Source organism: Geotrypetes seraphini, chromosome 9 (assembly GCF_902459505.1).
Source record: "Geotrypetes seraphini chromosome 9, aGeoSer1.1, whole genome shotgun sequence".
NCBI lineage: Eukaryota > Metazoa > Chordata > Amphibia > Gymnophiona > Dermophiidae > Geotrypetes > Geotrypetes seraphini.
This window is the reverse complement of record NC_047092.1, coordinates 121388055-121408445: the sequence shown is the minus strand read 5'-3', so window position 1 is coordinate 121408445 and position 20391 is coordinate 121388055. Positions and strand designations below refer to the sequence as shown.

The window sequence follows — 20391 nt, the reverse complement described above, 5'->3', positions numbered from 1 at the left end:
AGGCAGGAGCTCCGAGAATTCTCGGCTGGTAGAGAAGCAGTGATCCAGGCAGGTGCAAAAACTTTAGGTACAGGAAAGACTCTCTTCAGGGGAAAGGCAACTTATCCAAAACAGCACGGAGATCCGCAGGGTTGTCCAAGGTGATGGTCCCATTGTTATGATTGATACGGACCCTGGCTGGATACTGGTGTGCAAATTTTATCCCTCTAATATGAAGTTGGGTACAATAAGGGGCCAGTGCCTGTCGGTGCTCAGCCAGTTTAACAGAAAAATCCTGGAAGAGTAGGATTTTAGCACCCTGATAGTCCAAGGATTTAGCCTGTCGGTAAGACTTTAGGATCTTTGCTTTTGCTGCATAGTTAAGAAAGCGGGAGATCACCGGCCACGATCAGATGCCCTCCGCCCTTGGGGCCCCGATGCGGTGGGCCCGCTCCATATGGAAATTGCCCAGGAAGGCCGCCAGTCCCAGCGTTTGGGGTAGCCAACTCGCCACTGGATCTTCCAGTTCCAGGTCCCAAATCAATTTGAGCATGCCGATGAGCCACAAGTTATTGCGTTGGCCCCTGTTTTCAGCATCTTAAGTCCAGTCTTCCAGCAGTTTTACCTAGGCTTCCAGGGAGGTAATGCACTGTTCTGCCACCCCTGCCCGATCCTCATGGGCCGAGATTCGCTCCTCCGTGTGCTGGATATGTGCTGCATGCCCAGCAATGCTGTCCTTCACCTCCTCTAGGACAGCATGCAGTTTAGACAGCTTTTCATCCAGTAGTTGGGAAAGATGGCGGACGGAGACCTGCATGCTGTCCTCGTGTGTGGGCGTGCTGCTGGGCACTGGGCTAGGGGCTCCCATGCTGGAAGTCTTGGTGGGCTTTTCTTTTCTAGGCTGCGCCAGATTTATTGGCATTACTGCCGAGGGAAGTCGGGTCCAATGACTGGAAACACCCCTCCCCCCCCTAGCAGAGTCAGGATCGGTTACCATGCTGACTGGGCTCTTTAGTGGTGCGATCAGTGCCGACAAGCACAAGTTAGGGGTGTTTTAAGGAGGAAAAAGAGGGGAGCTTGAGCTCGAGATATCTGGTTACAGCTCTGCCATCACATGACCCCCAAGATCTACCTCTTATAACCTTTTAACAGTACCTTCCTTTTGAGAAATTGCCCATAAACACACAAACAGGCAATTTTTTCAATCCAGGGCCCAATCTACTCAAATTGTTTACCTCAACCCCTTCGAGAACAGACTGTAATTAGACTGTACACCGCTCAGCCATCTTTGTACAATGGGCAGGATAGTAAGTTCTTAATACACTTGGAAGCACTTAAGAGCAGTGGTTCTTAAACCTGTCCTGAGGGACCCCCAGCCAGTCGAGTTTTCAAGATAACCCTAATGAATATGCATGAGAGAAATCTACATGCCTACTATGTACCTTATAGGCAAATCTCACTCATGGAAATTCATTAGGGATATCTTGAAAACCCTACTGGCTGGGGATCCCCCAGGATAGGTTTAAGAACTACTGCCTTAGAGGACAGAATGCCCTCTGGGGGCAGGGAAGTTCCTAATATAAACTGAGTTACCAATTAAAAAGTGTGATTTAAATATATAATATAAATAATAGCCCTTTTCTACAAACTGAATGCTACTAACCTGGTGACTGAATTGTAATAGATGGGGGCACAGGGCCTGAGGAGCTTCCACTCTGCAAAAAACAAAACCAAATTAAAGCATAGCAAAAGTGCAAATCTAAGCAGAGGTCTGAGGTGCTTCTGGCTTCAACATAACCTGATACAGCCAATCTGGTAATTTGCTAGAGGAGGTTTGGAATTCATTGTAAACTTTCCAATTCAGTCTAGAAATCACATTGGTTAAATATTTTCTTTAGACATACAGTATTTAAATGGTAAACCCCCTCTAAAAAAATAAAGACAACTAACCAAGACTGTCTGAAGTAAAAAGAAACATGGAAAACACCCACACCTGTATCTGGAAGAAGATATTGAGAAGAAATGTGTTGGATGAAGATGATATTCTAGAAAACCGGAAACAGACTTCAAGAAGGGCATGCACAGTATATTTTTTTTTAAAAATACTGATCTGGGGGACTATTTAGAAGGATAATAAAAAGTAGGGGTAATATTTAGCCCATTTCAATCAGCATTTTTTTTAATACCAGCCCCTTGAGCTTTTTATACTCAGATAGTAAGCACAGCTAAAGTTAGGATAGCCTTTTTCTATCCTAACTTTATAAAGGCAATTGCCCAGTTAGCAGACTGAATATCATCATTAACTGGGTAACTCCTAGCTCCACTCAAGTTTCACTCCTGGACTGTCTTGGCACTATAGTTTCAAGTTTCAAGTTTATTCATATTATTTGATTGAACGCTTTTCCAAATTACAAAGCGTTGTACAAAAGATAAAAATATGATTTTAGAGAATCACTTATACATAATACATTAATCAGACCTACATGGGTAATTGCTTTTTAAAACCACGGGAAACAATAGGATAGAGGGGAGGAAATACAATTTTTGAAGAAAAAGTACATAAAAGGGAAGTACATTAGGAGGGTAGGAAGAAGAGGATTGCTGGCAGAAGTGGGGTCGAATAAGAGAGCTATTAGAAATCTTGTTTTGGAGATGGTAGAAATCGTAAAGTATTACCTCTTGAATGAACTTTATATTTTCAGTTAAAGGCTTCTTTAAAAAGAAGGCACTTTAAGCTACTCTTAAATTTCTGCAAATCTTGTTCGAGTCTTATATATAAAGGAAGAGAATTCCAAGTCATTGGAGCTGTTGCAGAAAAAATAGAAGCACGGCGTGTTCCAATAATTTTCAAGGAGGGAACGTTAAGGGTAAACTGTGAAGATGATCTAAGAACTTTCGATGAGCTATGTGGAATCAGAAGCCTATCTATAAATGCCGGTGTGTTGGTCTGTATTGTCTTGAAGACTAGAAGAGCTATTTTATATGTAATCCTATATGTTATTGGCAACCAGTGAGCTTTTTGCAGTAAAGGTGTGACATGGTCAAATTTTTTTGAACCTGAAATTATCTTTATTGCTGTGTTTTGTATAAGTTGAAGACGCCTTATGTCTTTTAAATATGCCCCTTTTAATAAAGAATTACAATAATCTAGTTTAGATATTACTAGGGAATGAACTAGTGTATTAAGGGAGAATTTATCAAGGAGGAGGACTAGTGATCGTATCATCCTCAACTTGTAGAAACAATTTTTGACCAATGCACTGATGTGCGAACGAAACGTGAGTTTATTATCTATTAGTACTCCCAAAATTTTTGTGTTGTTAGTTTGATTAAGTGGCTTATTATCGATTAAGACTGGGTTAATAAGTTGTATCCCTTCTTTCCCTGAGAAGAGCACAGTAGTAGTTTTGTTGATGCTTAGGGATAGCTTATTGACATTTAGCCAGTCATGGATTTTGGGACTCAGGAGCTATAGATAGTGCCAAGGTGGTCTGACCAGATATTCATCAGCATTATCCAGATAATGCCGCTGACAGTCCTGCTGACTATTGACTCCAAAATGTTTAATGGGATTTTTGGTCAGTAGGAATATAACTATAGTGAACAACTACTGTAGAACTGAAATGGATTGGAACCTCTCCAATGTAGACAACAAAGCAAAAATGCACAGGTTCCACATGCAATTGAATTAGTCTTTAAACAAGAGGAAAAGACCTCAGAAGCCTGCACCATAAAGAATATTCAATTCTAACAATGGTAACTCAGCAGGACAGGTTCTCTATCATTGGTCTCAAAAACCTCTTGTGACCGATTGACAAAATTTTTACAATTGTGTACTTAACACATAACTTTTAATCGGTAGTATGATTATACTACCGATTAAAAGTTATGTGTTAAGTACATAACTTTTAATCGGTAGTAAGAGGTCTTTTCCTCTTGTTTAAAGACTAATTCAATTGCATGTGGAACCTGTGCATTTTTGCTTTGTTGTCTACAGTAGGAATATAAACCAGATTCTTGTGTCTTAGATAAATGTCCCTCGTATTTTTTTCTCTAAGGGCTCCTTTTACTAAGGTGCGCTAGTGTTGTTAGCGCACGCTGCAGATTAGCACGTGCTGCCCCCCGCGCTACGCACCACGAACTATCGCCAGCTCAATGGTGACGTTAGCATCTAGCACGCACGCTAAAACGGCTAGCACAGCTTAGTAAAAGGAGCCCTAAGAGTCCAGATGCTATAATTTCATGGCTGTTACTTTTCTTTAACAACCTGCTATTAAATGGGGCCTTTACCATTTGAAATAGGGAATAGTGTTATCACTCCTATTCCTGTGACTTATCAGACTTCAAACTTCAGACCAGTTGCCAAAATTTTAGAAGCATTAGTGAATAAGCAGCTTTCATTGATCGTTTTTCCTGTCTACATGATTCTGTTTGGGTTTTGAGCCACAGTACAGAGCTGCTATTGTTAATATTAACAACTACAGTTAAGCAATGGTTGAGTCAAGGTTATCAATATATTTTGTTACAATTCGATATCAGTGCAGCTTTTGATTCAGTTGATCATTGTTTGATGATTAACAAATTGAGTGACTTGGGTATAGATATATCTGTACTTAATTGGTTTAACGATTTTGTAGTAAACATGAATTATAGCGTGCTAAAGGATGGAACCTTTTCTAGGAGCTGGGCTTCTTTCTGTGGAGTGCCATAAGGCTCTTCTATTTCTCCTATGCCTCTTAATATCTTTATGAGTACTCTGCAAAAAGTAAGTTTGTCAGCTGAAGTTTTATGTTATCCTATTCTGATTATATTTTTTTTTATTAATTCCATTAAGTTCAAACAAGGAGGACATTTCAGCTAAGAGATTGGGCTTCTATCAATAAGCTGAAATTGACGAAGGTACTTTGGTTTCACAATTCACTTCTTACTCTACAATCAGGTACTGCAAGTAGATAAAATGTCTAAAGATTGGGGTATTCTTTTTTTTTCCATGAAATTTTATTAGATTTTCAAAAGGTATTTCAAAAGCTCAATGCGCAATATGCGACCTAGCTAAGGGAAAAAAGTGCCGGTTAGCAATAAAAACAACAACAATGAACTGAAGGCTCCCTTCAGACCGGCACTGCCTCAGGATTATTTTTTTTTTTGTTAGAACAGACTCCACTGGCTCTCTAAGCTATATGCCTTGCTGGTATCAACCACCCACCATAATCTCACACTTGAAACAGAATTTTTAATGGTGAAAGACCCTCAGAGGTACCACCTAGATACTCAAAAGTTTCATTGTATCAGACTTTATGTACCAGTTCCTCACCGAGTCTTATTTGATTTATCTCAAAGTGTTTAGCCTTTACCGTTAAGATTTAGAAAGATGTTAAAGTACTTAACTTGTGTTAGTGGTCTAACTCTCAGGGATTATCGTGCCAACATGTTTCACCCAAAGGGTTTTCTCAAGGCTAACATCCCTTCGTTAACACGGCGTAAACACTGTCGGCCAAGTCTCTTCCCTGAAGAAGCCCTTTTTCTGGAAACTAAAATCTTGTTAAAATGTTTATTTTATTTTTATTTTTCCTCTAACTCTACTTTTCACTTCTCTATTACCCTCCAGGTACTTTAGTTAGATTGTGAGCCTTCGGGACAGTAAGGGAATTTTTCAAGTACCTTTCCTATTTCTAATCTTAATGTATATTTTCTGTAAACCGCTTAGAACCTAACGGATGTAGCGGTATATAAGAAATAAATTACATTACATTACATTACTGATTAAACTAGAGGGAAGCACAGCTATTAGTATTAAAGCCAAAGTTTTGTCTCAGTCTCCACAAGCTGGTCATGCTGAGCTTTTACCCATCAGTGAACTGTACCGGTCTGGAGAGATGCTACAGAAAGGAGAATTGTTGGGCATGAGTGTGTGAGTGAGAGGGAAAGAGATGGTGCACATGGGGAAAGGAAGAAAGAGGAAAATTGGGCATAGAGCGAGAGAGGTGTGAGGTAGAGATGCATGGGGAAGAGAAGGATGAGAGGGAGAAATGTTGGCTATGTTGGTGGAGAGGGAACAGAGGGACAGATTGAAGGGGTTGTAAGGGGAAGGAATGTTGGAAATAGTGATGGAGGGAGAGATGTGGTGTTGTGCTAAAGAGATGTGATAAAAGGTGAAATGGGCATGGGGCTGGTGGGCAGTGGTGAAAAATGCTGCACATGATATGGGGAATGAGAGAGGGCGAAATGTTGGATGTGGCAGTAGAGGGAATGAGAGAGATGCACCTGTAGGGATTGAACACAGCAAACACACACACGCAGTCTATGAGTCGGGATGGAGGCATTGCCAATGGCTAGCTCCGAGTCCCTTTTATTATGCTTCTATGTACATGTAACTCCCTCGTTTACACATCTAATAATTGGTGGATACAAAGGAACATGCTTTTACATTGGTGGAAACACAGGTACATGCTTTTGCATCGTGATCACCTGCCCTTTGCCTCGTGCTTTACCTTGTGATCACCCTCCAACTCAGCACTTAGACAAGGGTCTAATTAACACATGGACAGAACCTGAGTCTTTGCACGTATGCAATGCAATGCCTGTCAGCTGATGTCCTTTCCAAATAAGGATAGCTTAAGATAAGGGTTAATATGTGACAGGGGTCTTGTGACAAGAAGGAAGGGCGGAACACCTCAGCATTCTGTCACAAGGTGCTAACATTTTCCCTTGCTTTAGAATGGCCGGCAACATGGCAAGAGGGGAGAGGGAATGGGAATAATTCATAATTCTTACACAGGGGCGGTGAAATCAGTGTGCCAATTTTACCCTGTTTCAGAATGGCAGAATGGCGTCCCTACATGCACCCTGGATTTCTCTCTCTCTTTCCACACTCCTTTTGCAGCAAGGGAGGGGATGAGAGAAAGGCAGATGGAAAGTGAGAGAGAGAGAGAGGGAGATATGTTTCCAACGGGGGTGGAGGAGAGGGGAAGAAAAGTTGGACTCATGGAGGAGCAGAGAGATATGTTGGTTGGGGAAGGGAATGAGGTCTAGAAGAGAGGAAGTGTGCAGGAGGCAAAAAGAAAGAAATGTTGGTTGTACAGTCAGAAAGAAGTGCAACCAGAGACTAATAAAATCACCAGACAACAAAGGTAGGGAAAATGATTTTATTTTCAGTTTAGTGATCGAAATGTGTCAGTTTTGAGAATTTATATCTGCTGTTATATTTTGCACTATATTTGTCTATTTTTCTATAGTTGTTACTGAGGTAACATTGCATATTTTAAAGTCATCTGCCATAAGAACATAAGCATCGCCTCTGCCGAGTCAGACCATAGGTCCATCGTGCCCAGCAGTCCGCACCCGCGGCGGCTCCCCAGGTCCATGACCTGTAGTGTTCTTTCACTTAAGACATTTTATCCTTTATAGCAGTGTTCTTCAACCTTTTTACACCTATGGACCGGCGGAAATAAAATAATTATTTCGTGGACCGGCAAACTACTAAGACTGAAATTTCTTTTTAAAAACCATCACCGCCCTGTCCCCGCGAGCTCGGTCCCACAAACCATCTGATCCCATCCGCACAAGCCTCAAATAGTTATAATTTTATATTGAACATATTTTATTAAAGTATAAAAAGAAACAATATTCTATACAATTGTCATTTTATAAATACAAATAATACAGGGCAAAGATCAACAAAACCCCTGTCTCCCCTCCCCTTCACATATATCCCTTCTACTATCAAGAAAACTGAATAAGCCAAATTATTACAGAATGCTACACAAATATCAAGTAACAGAATACCACAGTCACACATGACAGAAATGGTGTTAGGGGAGTGAAACTAAGGCAACTGCCCCCTGGTCAGAGAGAGCCCTAAGCCAGCTGGAAGCTAAAGAAGCACTGCCTGGGCTTTACACTCCCCAATTATGTCTAGCAAGATACATATTTCAAATCTGATATATTTGAATCACAAGATAGAAATAAAATTATTTTTTTCTACCTTTTGTCGTCTCTGGTTTCTGCTTTCATTGCCTTTTCACTCTCTTCCAGCCAGTGTCTGCCCTAAGAACATAAGAATTGCCACTGCTGGGTCAGATCAGAGGTCCATCATGACCAGCAGTCCGCTCACGCGGCAGCCCTCTGGTCTAAGACCAGCACCCTAACGGAGACTAGCCCTACCAGCGCACGTTCTTGTTCAGCAGGAACTTGTCTAACTTTGTCTTGAATCCTTGGAGGGTGTTTTCCCCTATAACAGCCTCTGGAAGAGCGTTCCAGCTTTCTACCACAGAACTTCCTTACGTTTGTACGGAATCTATCCCCTTTCAACTTTAGAGAGTGCCCTCTCGTTCTCCCTGCCTTGCAGAGGGTGAACAACCTGTCCTTAGCTACTAAGTCTATTCCCTTCAGTACCTTGAATGCTTCTATCATGTCCCCTCTCAATTTCCTCTGCTCAAGGGAGAAGAGGCCCAGTTTCTCTAATCTTTCGCTTTACGGCAACTCCTCCAGCCCCTTAACCATTTTAGTCGCTTCTCTCTGGACCCTTTCGAGTAGTACCGTGTCCTTCTTCATGTACGGTGACCAGTGCTGGACGCAGTACTCCAGGTGAGGGCGTACCATGGCCCGGTACAGCAACATGATAACCTTCTCTGTCTCTTCAGTCCAGCATCTGCCCCTTCCATTCACTGTCTGTCTTTCCCTGCCATCTCTCCTCCTGCCTCCCCCCCCCCCCCCAAATTTGGTCTGGCATCCATCATCTTCCTTCTGTTCCCCTCATGGTCTGGCATCTCTATCCTTCCTTCCCCCCTGTGGTTTTTAGCATAACTCTCTTCTCATTTCCTCCACTCAGATCTGATATCATTCTCTGCTCTCTCTTCCCTTTTCTTCTCTGGTCTTCCTTCTCTATTTTCTGCCTCCATCTAAATTAAATTCTTTCTTACTATTTAGTCCCGTTTCCCTCTTTTCACTGTGTCACCCCTTTCCCTCACCCCTCCATTATCTTACTATTTTCTTCCCCCTTTATTTATCTCCTCCTTCCATCCAGTATGTGTTCTTTCCCCACTTCCATTCAGCATCTGCTCTCCCCTCTCAACTGACATCCATCTGCCTTCTGCTCTCTCTCCCTTTTCTCACTTCCATCATCTGTCCCCTTCTCTCTCTCTCATCTCCTCCATTCCATCATCTGCCCCTTCTCTCTCTCTCTCTCCCCCTCCCAACTTCCATCATCTGCCCCCCTTCCCCTCACCTTTGTGGGTCACTTTCTTTCCCCTGATGGTGGCTCATGTCAGAGGGGAAGCTTTGGCCGAGCAGAACCGCTTGCAAGGAACAGTGGAACTTATTTGATTGATGTCGATGCAGGGGCCCGTTGCCGTTTGAAGGAAAAAAAAAAAAAAAAGGTGGAAAAAAGGGACCTGCAAAGGCGAGAGGAAGGGAAACCTCTGCTGCTCTTTGCCCTCCTTCAGCGGCCCAAGAGTCCAGACCAACAGCGGCAGCTCTGTGTACTTCTAACTTCGGCACAGAGCTGCCCCTAATCAATAGTTTAGCGCGGTTTCATGAGGCAGCCTCGGGGCCTTTGATAGCCGGCCCGCTTCGATGATGCGATGTGGGCCGGCCTAGCAAAGGCCCCGAGGCTGCCTCATGAAACCGCGTTAAACTATTGATTAGGGGCAGCTCTGTGCCGAAGTTAAAAGCATACAGAGCTGCCGCTGCTGGTCTGGAGGTGCGGAGACAAGGCAGGAGTTCCGGCAAAGGCAGGAGTCCCGGCACAGCGACTGCAACAGGAAGTTGCAAGTCAGCTGACGCCGGCTTTTCGTTGCGGCGGGGACCAAATCCTTCGCGGACCGGCAAGATTTTGTTTGCGGACCGGCACCGGTCCGCGGACCGGCGATTGAAGAACTGTGCTTTATAGTACCCCTCTAGCTGCCATGACATGTTTGAAAAAAAAATGAATACAAATGATAATTAACATTTTCTCTGTGTACAGTGTGATATGTGTTTTTTTAATTTTGTGGTTACCATTATGTAATAATAAGATTATATTGTGTGTATATATAAAATGGATGGAAGAAATTGCATTACAATCAATACTATTATTATGGGGGTGGGGATCATGGGCGGAGCCTGGGTTGGTCTGGGGCAGACCTTGGCATGGTACTTGGTTGATATTTGTTAGACTCAGGGGGTACTTGGCTTGAAGAAGTTGAGTATTGAGAGAAATACTGGGCCTGATTTGTGCTCCTAACTTGTTCTCTGAAAATTTACTGGGGCTGACTACATAACTTTTAAATTTCATTAAACTCTAAAAATTAAGAGAATAAAAAATGGGTGGCAACAGGGGCATATTTAGAGTGGGGAGCCTAGTACTCATTTTCTGCACTAGGATCATAAATTAGTTTCGTAAACCTAGGTAAATGAATGGCAAGGATAACTTTTAAGCACTTAAATTAAGTTTTAACTGAAAACTGAGTTTACTTAAAAATGTGCAGATAAAGACCATATGGTCTATCCAATCTACCTCTTCTCTTTTAAGAGATTCTAAGTGTTTGTTCCATAATTTCTTGAATTCAGATGCAGTCCGTTGGCTGGATACCATCAAGAATGACATGGAAATGAACATCAAGCAATTGAAAGAAGCCGTGGAATATCATGGCCCCTGATTTTTGACTGCTGTTAAGACTTGGTGGCATTTTGTCATGTGTTACCTACATTCTAGACTGTCTTTGTGCAAGAGATATTTACTCATTTCCTTTCCTGTTTCCATCCATGATTCTTAAGGGTCCAAAGTTCTGGAGAGAATCAAAGTGATTGTTTGTGGCTGTGGCATAAGACCTTCTTTAGTGGTGCATTTTTCGCTATGCTCTTAGTTTGTGTATGCCAAATAACCAGCTCTGACACTGTAGTTGTCTTTTCATCTGCTTGGGGATAGTTTAAAGCTTCTAGGAATTCTTAACAGTCAGATGTTCACTGTCTCTGATCTTATTCCAAATACTGAAAAGAGCCAAAATTTCAGGTGGTTACTTAGAGAAAATTTGATTAGAAGGAAGTCTATCCAACATCGCTATCCTGGTTTCCTATTACCCTTTCTGTTCTTTGCTATTCACATTTAATACTGTGCCTTGATCTTCCTGATGTTCTCCTTACAAACTTGTATTACTTCTTTGTGATTTACAGTATTTGTTTAATTCTTTCCAGAATTGAATGGGGAAACCAGGGCACTATAAGCTCTTTTTATGTGGTTTTATTATTTTGCCTGGACATTTTAACTAAGCATCCTTCAGCTTTGTCATTGTGAAGTTAGAAGTTGGCTGTATTAGAGAGAAAAAAAATCTTACCTGAAAAGTTGGAGGACTTGGAGGAGGAGTTGGTGTAGCCATTGGATTCAAAGGACCTGTCTATAAAGGTAAATTTTAATGAGAAGATGCTTCTATCTACAGAGACCAAACATTAATAATCAAAACATTCCAACAATTGATAAGTTAACATTGTAAACATTTTGGATCAGTTTTAGCCAGTTATCTTTATGAGAAAGTAAACTTGACTAGGTTTTCAATTGAATATTCACTGAAATCAGATCATGGAACATCCTTCCAAGTGCAAAAGGAAATTAATGGATCAACAATGTTATTACAAAAAGCTATAAAGTCTGAAAAGTGACCTTTTTCATGAGAGAGAGTAATCTGGCATGGTGTAATAGTTAATGTAGCACCTATAATGTATATAATCTAGATTTTTGGGCAAAATAAATAGCCCAAAGATGGGGCTCCCAGTTAATAACTGAGTCTTCCTCCTCTCAGACCTATCATGGGCCTCTCCCTATACCTACCTTAAGCCCTGCTGGTCTAGTAGTGAGCCAGGGCAAAAGCAATCCTCCTATGCTCCTGCCCCATGCAGTCTCACTACTCAAAATAGCTGACCCGAGTTCTCATTGTGGTTGCTATGTTTATTAATCACCTTTTCATGAAGAGAGTCATCTAAAATGGTTACAATACATGAATAGAAATCAGGTACTCTTAAGTATTTTCCCTATCAGTCCCTGCAGCCTCACAATCTAACTGGGGTACCTGGGGCAAAAGAGGGATTAAGCAACTTGCCCAGAGTCACAACAGGCAGGCTGGGATTAAATTCAGAACCTCAGGGTGCTGAGGCATCAGCCCTAGCCTCTAGGCTACTCACTCCCACAGTAACCTTATGAGACTGATATGAGTTTGGTTTATATTCAAGTCAACCTTTTTTTTGGGGGGGGAGGCTTCCTCGGTTTATATTCAGATAGCTTTATATTCGAGTATGTACGGTAACTGTTAAGAAGTCAAATTAGAAGACTTCTCCTTGGCTCTCTTTGCAATTATGTATTCAAAAACATGAATGTCGTAGGTTAGAGCAGAAGTGGCACAAATCAGGTGGTCAAAGGGATAAGCTGCTTTAGAAACATCAAATAAATGTCTATAAATTTGAAATGAACACTATAAATTTGAATTAAACACTGCCAGAAAGATATTATTCTATATCAATAGTTATTTAAACTTTATAAAGATTTAACTAGTTCAGTTGACTCTTTAGGAGAAATTAAACAACCTAATACAAATAATAATAATAATAATTTTTATTTTATATACCGCCATACTCAAAAAGTTCTAGGCGGTTCACAACAATAATTAAAATACAAACAATGCAAATCATTGAAATCAACAAGATTATATGCATAAAATATAGGAAAAATACATACATGCTTTATAAAGAGGGTACAACAATCTTAAAAGATTATAATAATAAAATATATTAAGAACTCAGCCTGTTAAATAATTGAGTTTTTAACTGCTTTCTAAAATCAAGATAAGAAGAGGCATCAAGCACATGGGCGAGCCATGAATTTAATTTGGTCGCCTGGAAAGAAAAGGTTCTTTCAAGAACCTTTTATAATGACATAATTTTAATGAGGGAAAAGCAAACAAATGTATTCTTTGAGAGCTCTTATTGTTATAACTCAAAGTGAAGTAAGGGTTGAGATAACCCGGTGACATACCAAATACTGTTTTGTAGCAGATGCATGAGAACGTGAACAGAACTCTGGATTCCAATGGCAACCAATGTAGCTTATGATAGAAGGGGGTAACATGTTCCCATCTCTTCAAGCCAAAAATAAGACGGACGGACGTATTCTGAACCATCCTCAATTTCCTGATAATTTTCTTAAAGGCGCCCAGATATATGATGTTGCAGTAATCAATGGAAGATTGGAAGATTGTGCTAATAAACGAAAGGAGGCATCGTCGAAGTACTTTTTTATGGTGCAGAGTTTCCAAAGTTTTATTTTATTAGGTATTTTATATACCACCTATCAAGGTTTATCTAAATGGTTTTTTACAATCAGGTACTCAAGTATATTCCCAAAGCACCGAGATACTCTTCTTAAATACTAAGAATGTTTATCCAATGTAAGATGTTTATCTAGAGTGACTCCTAGTATTTTTAAGGATTGTTCAATATAATAATCCATCCCATTTACATGTATCGCAGTTTCCTTGATTTTATCGTTAGGAGCTGCTAAGAAAAATTTGTTTTTTTCTGAGTTTAACTTTAATCTAAAAGTAGACATCCAAAGTTCAACCTGATTTAAAATAATTGATAGAGAATTTGTAAGCTCTGATATAAAACAAGTTAGCAGAATGACTATAGTAATGTCAACCGCATAGATAACAAATTTGAGCTTTAAACTCTGCAAGAGATTTCCTAAGGAAACTAGATAGATGTTAAATAGGGTGGGGGACAAAGGGGAGCCCTGTGGAACCCCACAAGAGTTGTCCCAACGATAGGAGAAAGTATGATCCTTAAACACCTTATAGGATCTATTTCACAGAAACCCACGGAACCAATTGAGGACATAACCTGAGATTCCAATAGATGCCAAACAGTCCAAAAGAATGGTATGATCAATCAAATCGAATGCACTACTCAGGTTAAGTTGCAAGATCATAGCATTTGAACCTTGGCTGAAAAGTAAGTGCAGATAATCAAACAACGAAGCTATGATTGTTTCGGTACTGTAACCTGACCTAAAGCCAGATTGGTTGTCATGTAAAATGTTATATTAATCCAAATATGTAGTGAGTTCAGCATTTATCACCCCTTTTGCTATTTTAGTAACCAGAGGAATACTGGCGATAGGTCTAAAATTAGATGCAATATTAGATGGTTCTTTTGCATATTTTTTGATTGGTGTAATCATAATATGGCCTTGTTCCACTGGGAACTTTCCTAAAGATAATAAAAAGTTTACCCAAGTCAACAGCTTAATCTTAAAACTGACCGGGGCAGTTTTCATGACGTTTGGAGGACAAGTGTCCAATCTGCAGTAGGATTTAACATACTTATTGTAGAATTTACTGAATGTTTGCCAATCAATGGTTGTAAACTTATTCCAACTCAGATCAACTCTGGACTCATTAAAATCCTACAGAATAGGATAATACCAATAAGGCTTGGCAGGTACAATTAGTGTCTTATTTTCTGAGAAGATCCTTTTGATAAGCACAGTCTCTAACTCAACTTCCTGCACTGTCCTCTGAAGCCCTCTTAACTATCTCTGATCGCTATGATGGATGTCCTGTTGAACAATATTGGGCCACATTTGATTCTGTTTCTTCTGCTGTAATATTCATTTCGCTCAACTTGGCGATCAATAATGTGTGATTGATGGTATGAAATACAGCAGAAATACTGAACTGGAAAAGCAGTGTGCAACCTCCAGAGCTTAGAAATTTCAATAAAATTTTCTGTGGTATTTAAACTTCTGAATACAAACTGAGATTCATGAAGAATGCTAAATTTGAATATAGTGCCTCTTTAACAAAGCCACAGTAGCGATTCCCACATAACAAATATGATGCAGCCCATTCACTTCCTATGGGCTGTGTCACGTTTGCTGTGCTGGGACTCATTACCAGGGCTTTGTAAAAGAGCCCCAAACTAGATAATTGCTGGGAAACAGTTGACTCTGTCAACTTCATGTAAAAAGTAAGCTTGCAATAGGCCTATAACTACTTAGTAATTTGAAATCTAAATCAGGAGACTTTGGTATATGTTTAAAACAGTTTCTACTGGTGCAGCACTCAGTTGGTTCCAGAAATTCTAGATGAACTGCAAGTCAAGATGCAGGTTGTGACAAACCCAGCACCAGAACTAGTCCGGTCCCTGATAGGATCGGATGCAGAAGAGCAGACCAGATCGATTCTGGCACTCACCTTGAGGCTGACCTCCCTTGCCCCCATAACCAAAGAGATAGTGAACTGGAACAGAGGCAGGCAGATTGGCAACAACAGCCTCCTGGCTTTAGAGCAGCTAGTGAAGCCACGAGGAAGGTAGCTGCAGTAGAAAAACCTAGGCAGAGAAAAACTGCTGTAGAGCCAAAACCCATCCCCCGCTACAGGCTGAAGGGGATTGGCTCTGATCTGTTTAAAAGCAGGCTGAGTCAAGCAGGAGGAGGAGGAGCGAGTGACCAGGGCGAGTCACTCCCACAGCTCAAGGCAGGTGAAGAGCTGTGGAACAGAGCAGGAGAGGAAAACGTGCTGGATTATTCCATGCAGGATTTGGAGGAAATCCTGCCTACTTCAAACTACCAGGTTCTAGATCGTGTGGAAGGCATGGAGATAGAACTGGCTGGCCCTATGTTAGAAAGCCAGACGGAAGGTATGGAAGTTGCATGAAAGAATGCAGCAACTGAGAAACCATTAGTGGTTTGTGTTTCTTTCTTTCTTTTGCTGATGTTTGGTTTGTTTCTGCTGTGCAAACTATGCCTGCAGAAGTTAAGATATGTTTGAACTTTATAAGTATTTTGGAGAGTAAGAATAATACTTGCTTCAAACTGAGGAATGGATTTAAAAGCAAGTTTATGAACCTGAAGCTCAAACTGACATAGTTAAGTTTGGGTTTTTGGAACTTTAGAAATCCTGCTGTGACTCCCGTTCTTGAAGCTAATTAGATTATCTGTCTCAGCTGTGTGATTTTGCCTGCATGTGGGAGCTGAGAGAAAAGCTGAACTGTTACCAGAGTTTGCTGTGGCTATGTTTGCCTAAGGAGTTTTGATTTATTTTGAATTTGCAGTAAAGCTTTATTTTTGCAAATCTACTATTTTTGTTGAATGACCTGCAAAAGTGATGTGTGTTTTCTGTTGCATACTTTTGACCTGTGGGTCAGAATAAACAACTTATTCTTTCCTAAAGAACTTGTGTTGGCTGGTAATATGGTGAAACCTTGTTACTTACCTTGCATCTCTTAGGCCCAGGCAATTGCCTAGGGCCACCTGAAAAAGTCCTGAAGGTACCCCTGGTTGTAGGGGACACGCCAGAATCCCTGTGTTTGTCACCTGGCAGCCCTACACTACGGAGGGTTGGTGACAATTTGGTATCAGGAGTGCGGATCTGGTACCTCTTCAGGTGAAGAGTAGGGAGTGCAAAGGTGGAAAAATTTTTTTTTTTTTTTTTTTACTTACTTTCTACAATTGTGTGGTTCAACGGAACCGGGATTACAACTGCTGTGGAAGGGAAGTGGCTTAAACAGTGCAAGGATATCGGTTCCAGTGTCCTGAGTTTGGCGGTTGCAGGAGGTGCGGATAGCAGACCGGGGGTCAAGGCCATCGTCCTGAGCTGGCGAGGAACAAAAGGGGGACCAAGAGGTCTCTGAAGAAGGGTGGTGCACCCTGTAATGAGCACGCAGGCGATGATGCATCAGTACCTCTGGTAAGCATATACAACAGAGGGGCTGGTGAAGATAGTTTCGGGGAGAAAGAACTGTGTGGTATCGCACTTGGAGTGTGTGTTTTTTTCATTTTTTTTTTACAGAGTCAGCATGGAGCCGGCGGCGTTAGCAGTGGTTGCGGGAGAACGTCAGAGGCAGAATGAGGACTTAAAGAAGGTCCTGGAGACTAGCCACGGACTATGGCAAGCAAGCCAGGAGGCTAGTGAACGTCATCACAGTGACTTTATGCGAGCTATGGAGCAGCAGTCTCAATTAATGGCGCAGCTATTGAAGCCTACGACTGGTGGACAGATGCATATACCGGTATTGGGGACTGGGGGTAATCTACCTGTGGTAGGGCAAAACTCTCTAGGTTTATTGAATTTGAACAAAATAACACCACAGGATGCCCCAGATGATTTTTTAAACTCTTTTGAGAGGGTTGCTGCTGCAGCAGGTTGGCCTCCAGAGCAGTGGGCGGTGCGCCTTCTGCCATGTTTGGCTGGCGAGACCCTTGCGGCTTTTCAGACCATTGCTGCGGATCAGGCCAGTAGTTACCCAGCTGTGAAAGCGCATATCCTGGATTTTCTGGGATATACAAGAGAGTATTATAGGCAAACCTTTCGTGCTCTCCAGTTAAGGGTAAAAGAAAGACCTAAGGCGCTGTTACAACGCCTAACGAAAGCTGCAGAAAGGTGGTTACAGCCTTTCTTGGCAGACCCACGAGCTATGTTCGCTGAGTTAGTCAGGGAACAATTCCTAGAAGCTCTGCCCCAGAACATAAAGGGGTGGATCCAGAAACAGGGATGCCAGGATCTGACACAGACACTATCTGTGGCAGAGGCTTATCTGGATGCTCAGGGGCTTCCCGAGAAACCAGGCCCAAGTTATAGACCCCAGACACAGTTCCAGAGGGACACTACACTTCAGGCTCCTACTAATAATAACATGCCACCCAGGAACCCTCAGAATCATGTACAGAAACCCTTTAACCCAGCTCCCATCTTTTGCTTCAGGTGTGGGGGAAAAGGACACCGTCAAAGGGAATGCAGGGAAAGAAGGGATTTTACTATTGCATGTGGGGTAAAGAGAGCTAGTCACGGAGAATATTTTCAGAAAGTACAAGTGGCTGGTAGGACAGTGTCTGCCCTGATTGATACGGGGGCAGAACAGAGCGTGATGGCACAGAAATTATGGCATCAAATTAGGGGTGCCAGCCCCAGTGATAAAGGGTTGGATACAGTGAAGGTGTGGTGTGTGCATGGTGATATGAGGGAGTATCCCCGTCAGCAGGTGAACTTGAGAGTTGGGGGAGAAATGATTGAGCTAAAGGTAGCCGTTGCTCAGAATATACCTCATTCCTTGATCCTGGGTCAGGATTGGCTCAGAACCAAGGTTAGGGGTGATTACAAGACCCCTACCGGATGCAGGAGGGGGGAAGAGACCCAGATTAAGGGTAGACTGATATTGGGAGCATGGTCTAAGCAATATCAGTTCCAATCCAGGAGGGCCAGAAGAGCAGGGGACTGGCGAGCTAGAAATGGTGGAAAAGAATGGCAGCCCACAATCAGATGGGTACCCTTATCTGAAAAAGCAAAGGCCCCTACACGAGCATATGGGAAGGCTGCAGGGTACGATCTTTATGCCGCACAGGAACAACTGATTCCCGCCAATGGGAGAGCCCTGGTTAATACTGATTTACAGTTGTCTCCGCCACCAGGCTCGTATTTAAGGATTGCGCCCCGCTCAGGTTTAGCATGGAAAGCTTCGGTAGATGTAGCAGCAGGAGTTATCGACCCTGATTTTCGGGGTAATGTAGCGGTCCTATTGGTAAATCACGGGTCTGTACCCTTCCAAGTACAGCCTGGAGATTGCATTGCCCAGATAGTGTGTGAACGTATATGGGTGGCAAGACTGGAGAGATGGGTTTACTTCCCTGAGACTAAGAGGGGTATGAAAGGCTTTGGGTCATCGGGGAACACACAGCCTAGTACACACGAACGATTGACTGACCAGGATAAGATACCTACACAAGTGGAAAGTAAGGGGACAGAAACCATCCAAATACAGAATTCGGAAACACATACTCCGGCAACCTTCCCGGTTCCTGGGGACTCACACAAGGGGGAACACAGTGAGGGGGCCGAATGGAGGAAGGAGATGGAGGAATTACAAGCACAGATAAGAGCTCTGACAAAGGATAAAGAGGATCAGGGTAAAGAAATACAGCAGGAACTTGAAGAACGAAATCAACAAAAGATAGGGTCCTTTAATAAAGCTCTAGAGGACTTGACCAAGCAACTTTCTCAAGTGGGAGAGCAGGTCGCAGGAAATCAGCAACAGCAGAGTGAGTTAAAAAAGCTTATGGAAGGTTTGGCAGGAAAATGGAAAGACAAGGAGGGTGAAACATGTAAATGGGTAAAGCAAAATCAAATATTTGAAACCCAGCTAGGCCAGTATAAATCTCAGTTGAACAGAGTGGAAGAGGTGTTGGGTGACTTACAGGCTCAACTGGAACAGACAAAGGAGGGTGGTATGGAAGAAATATCAGAGGCTGTAGCAGCCTTAGCCCACAGGGTATTCAGTCTAGAAGGGTTGGAGTGCACAAAGGGCTTAGATGATTGTGAGTCAAACAAAGTCCCAGTGTTACGGTGGCCTGATGACTTCTGTGATACAAGCCCTAGTCCGAGCCCTTCTGATAAAAGAAACAAAAATAGGAAACGCCATTGAATTTATTTAGGCTGTCACATATTCCTGTGAATATAGGGACTCCTCAGGGTACAAGTGAGGGTCATCCTTTAAGGGTGGGGGAATGTGACAAACCCAGCACCAGAACTAGTCCGGTCCCTGATAGGATCGGATGCAGAAGAGCAGACCAGATCGATTCTGGCACTCACCTTGAGGCTGACCTCCCTTGCCCCCATAACCAAAGAGATAGTGAACTGGAACAGAGGCAGGCAGATTGGCAACAACAGCCTCCTGGCTTTAGAGCAGCTAGTGAAGCCACGAGGAAGGTAGCTGCAGTAGAAAAACCTAGGCAGAGAAAAACTGCTGTAGAGCCAAAACCCATCCCCCGCTACAGGCTGAAGGGGATTGGCTCTGATCTGTTTAAAAGCAGGCTGAGTCAAGCAGGAGGAGGAGGAGCGAGTGACCAGGGCGAGTCACTCCCACAGCTCAAGGCAGGTGAAGAGCTGTGGAACAGAGCAGGAGAGGAAAACGTGCTGGATTATTCCATGCAGGATTTGGAGGAAATCCTGCCTACTTCAAACTACCAGGTTCTAGATCGTGTGGAAGGCATGGAGATAGAACTGGCTGGCCCTATGTTAGAAAGCCAGACGGAAGGTATGGAAGTTGCATGAAAGAATGCAGCAACTGAGAAACCATTAGTGGTTTGTGTTTCTTTCTTTCTTTTGCTGATGTTTGGTTTGTTTCTGCTGTGCAAACTATGCCTGCAGAAGTTAAGATATGTTTGAACTTTATAAGTATTTTGGAGAGTAAGAATAATACTTGCTTCAAACTGAGGAATGGATTTAAAAGCAAGTTTATGAACCTGAAGCTCAAACTGACATAGTTAAGTTTGGGTTTTTGGAACTTTAGAAATCCTGCTGTGACTCCCGTTCTTGAAGCTAATTAGATTATCTGTCTCAGCTGTGTGATTTTGCCTGCATGTGGGAGCTGAGAGAAAAGCTGAACTGTTACCAG

General features: G+C 42.3%; 1 protein-coding gene across 1 annotated transcript in view; it reads right to left on the bottom strand.

Annotated features, from left to right (window-relative positions):
* The window catches only part of LOC117366910 (nuclear body protein SP140-like protein), a 219978-nt gene that overhangs the window by 81282 nt on the left and 118305 nt on the right, over nt 1-20391 (bottom strand). Inside the window, exons 9-10 of the mRNA XM_033958923.1 lie at nt 11292-11351; nt 1643-1694 (exon numbers count right to left, since the gene is read on the bottom strand). Of these exons, the coding sequence (XP_033814814.1) occupies nt 1643-1694; nt 11292-11351 (112 nt within the window). The remainder of the gene's footprint in view (nt 1-1642; nt 1695-11291; nt 11352-20391) is intronic.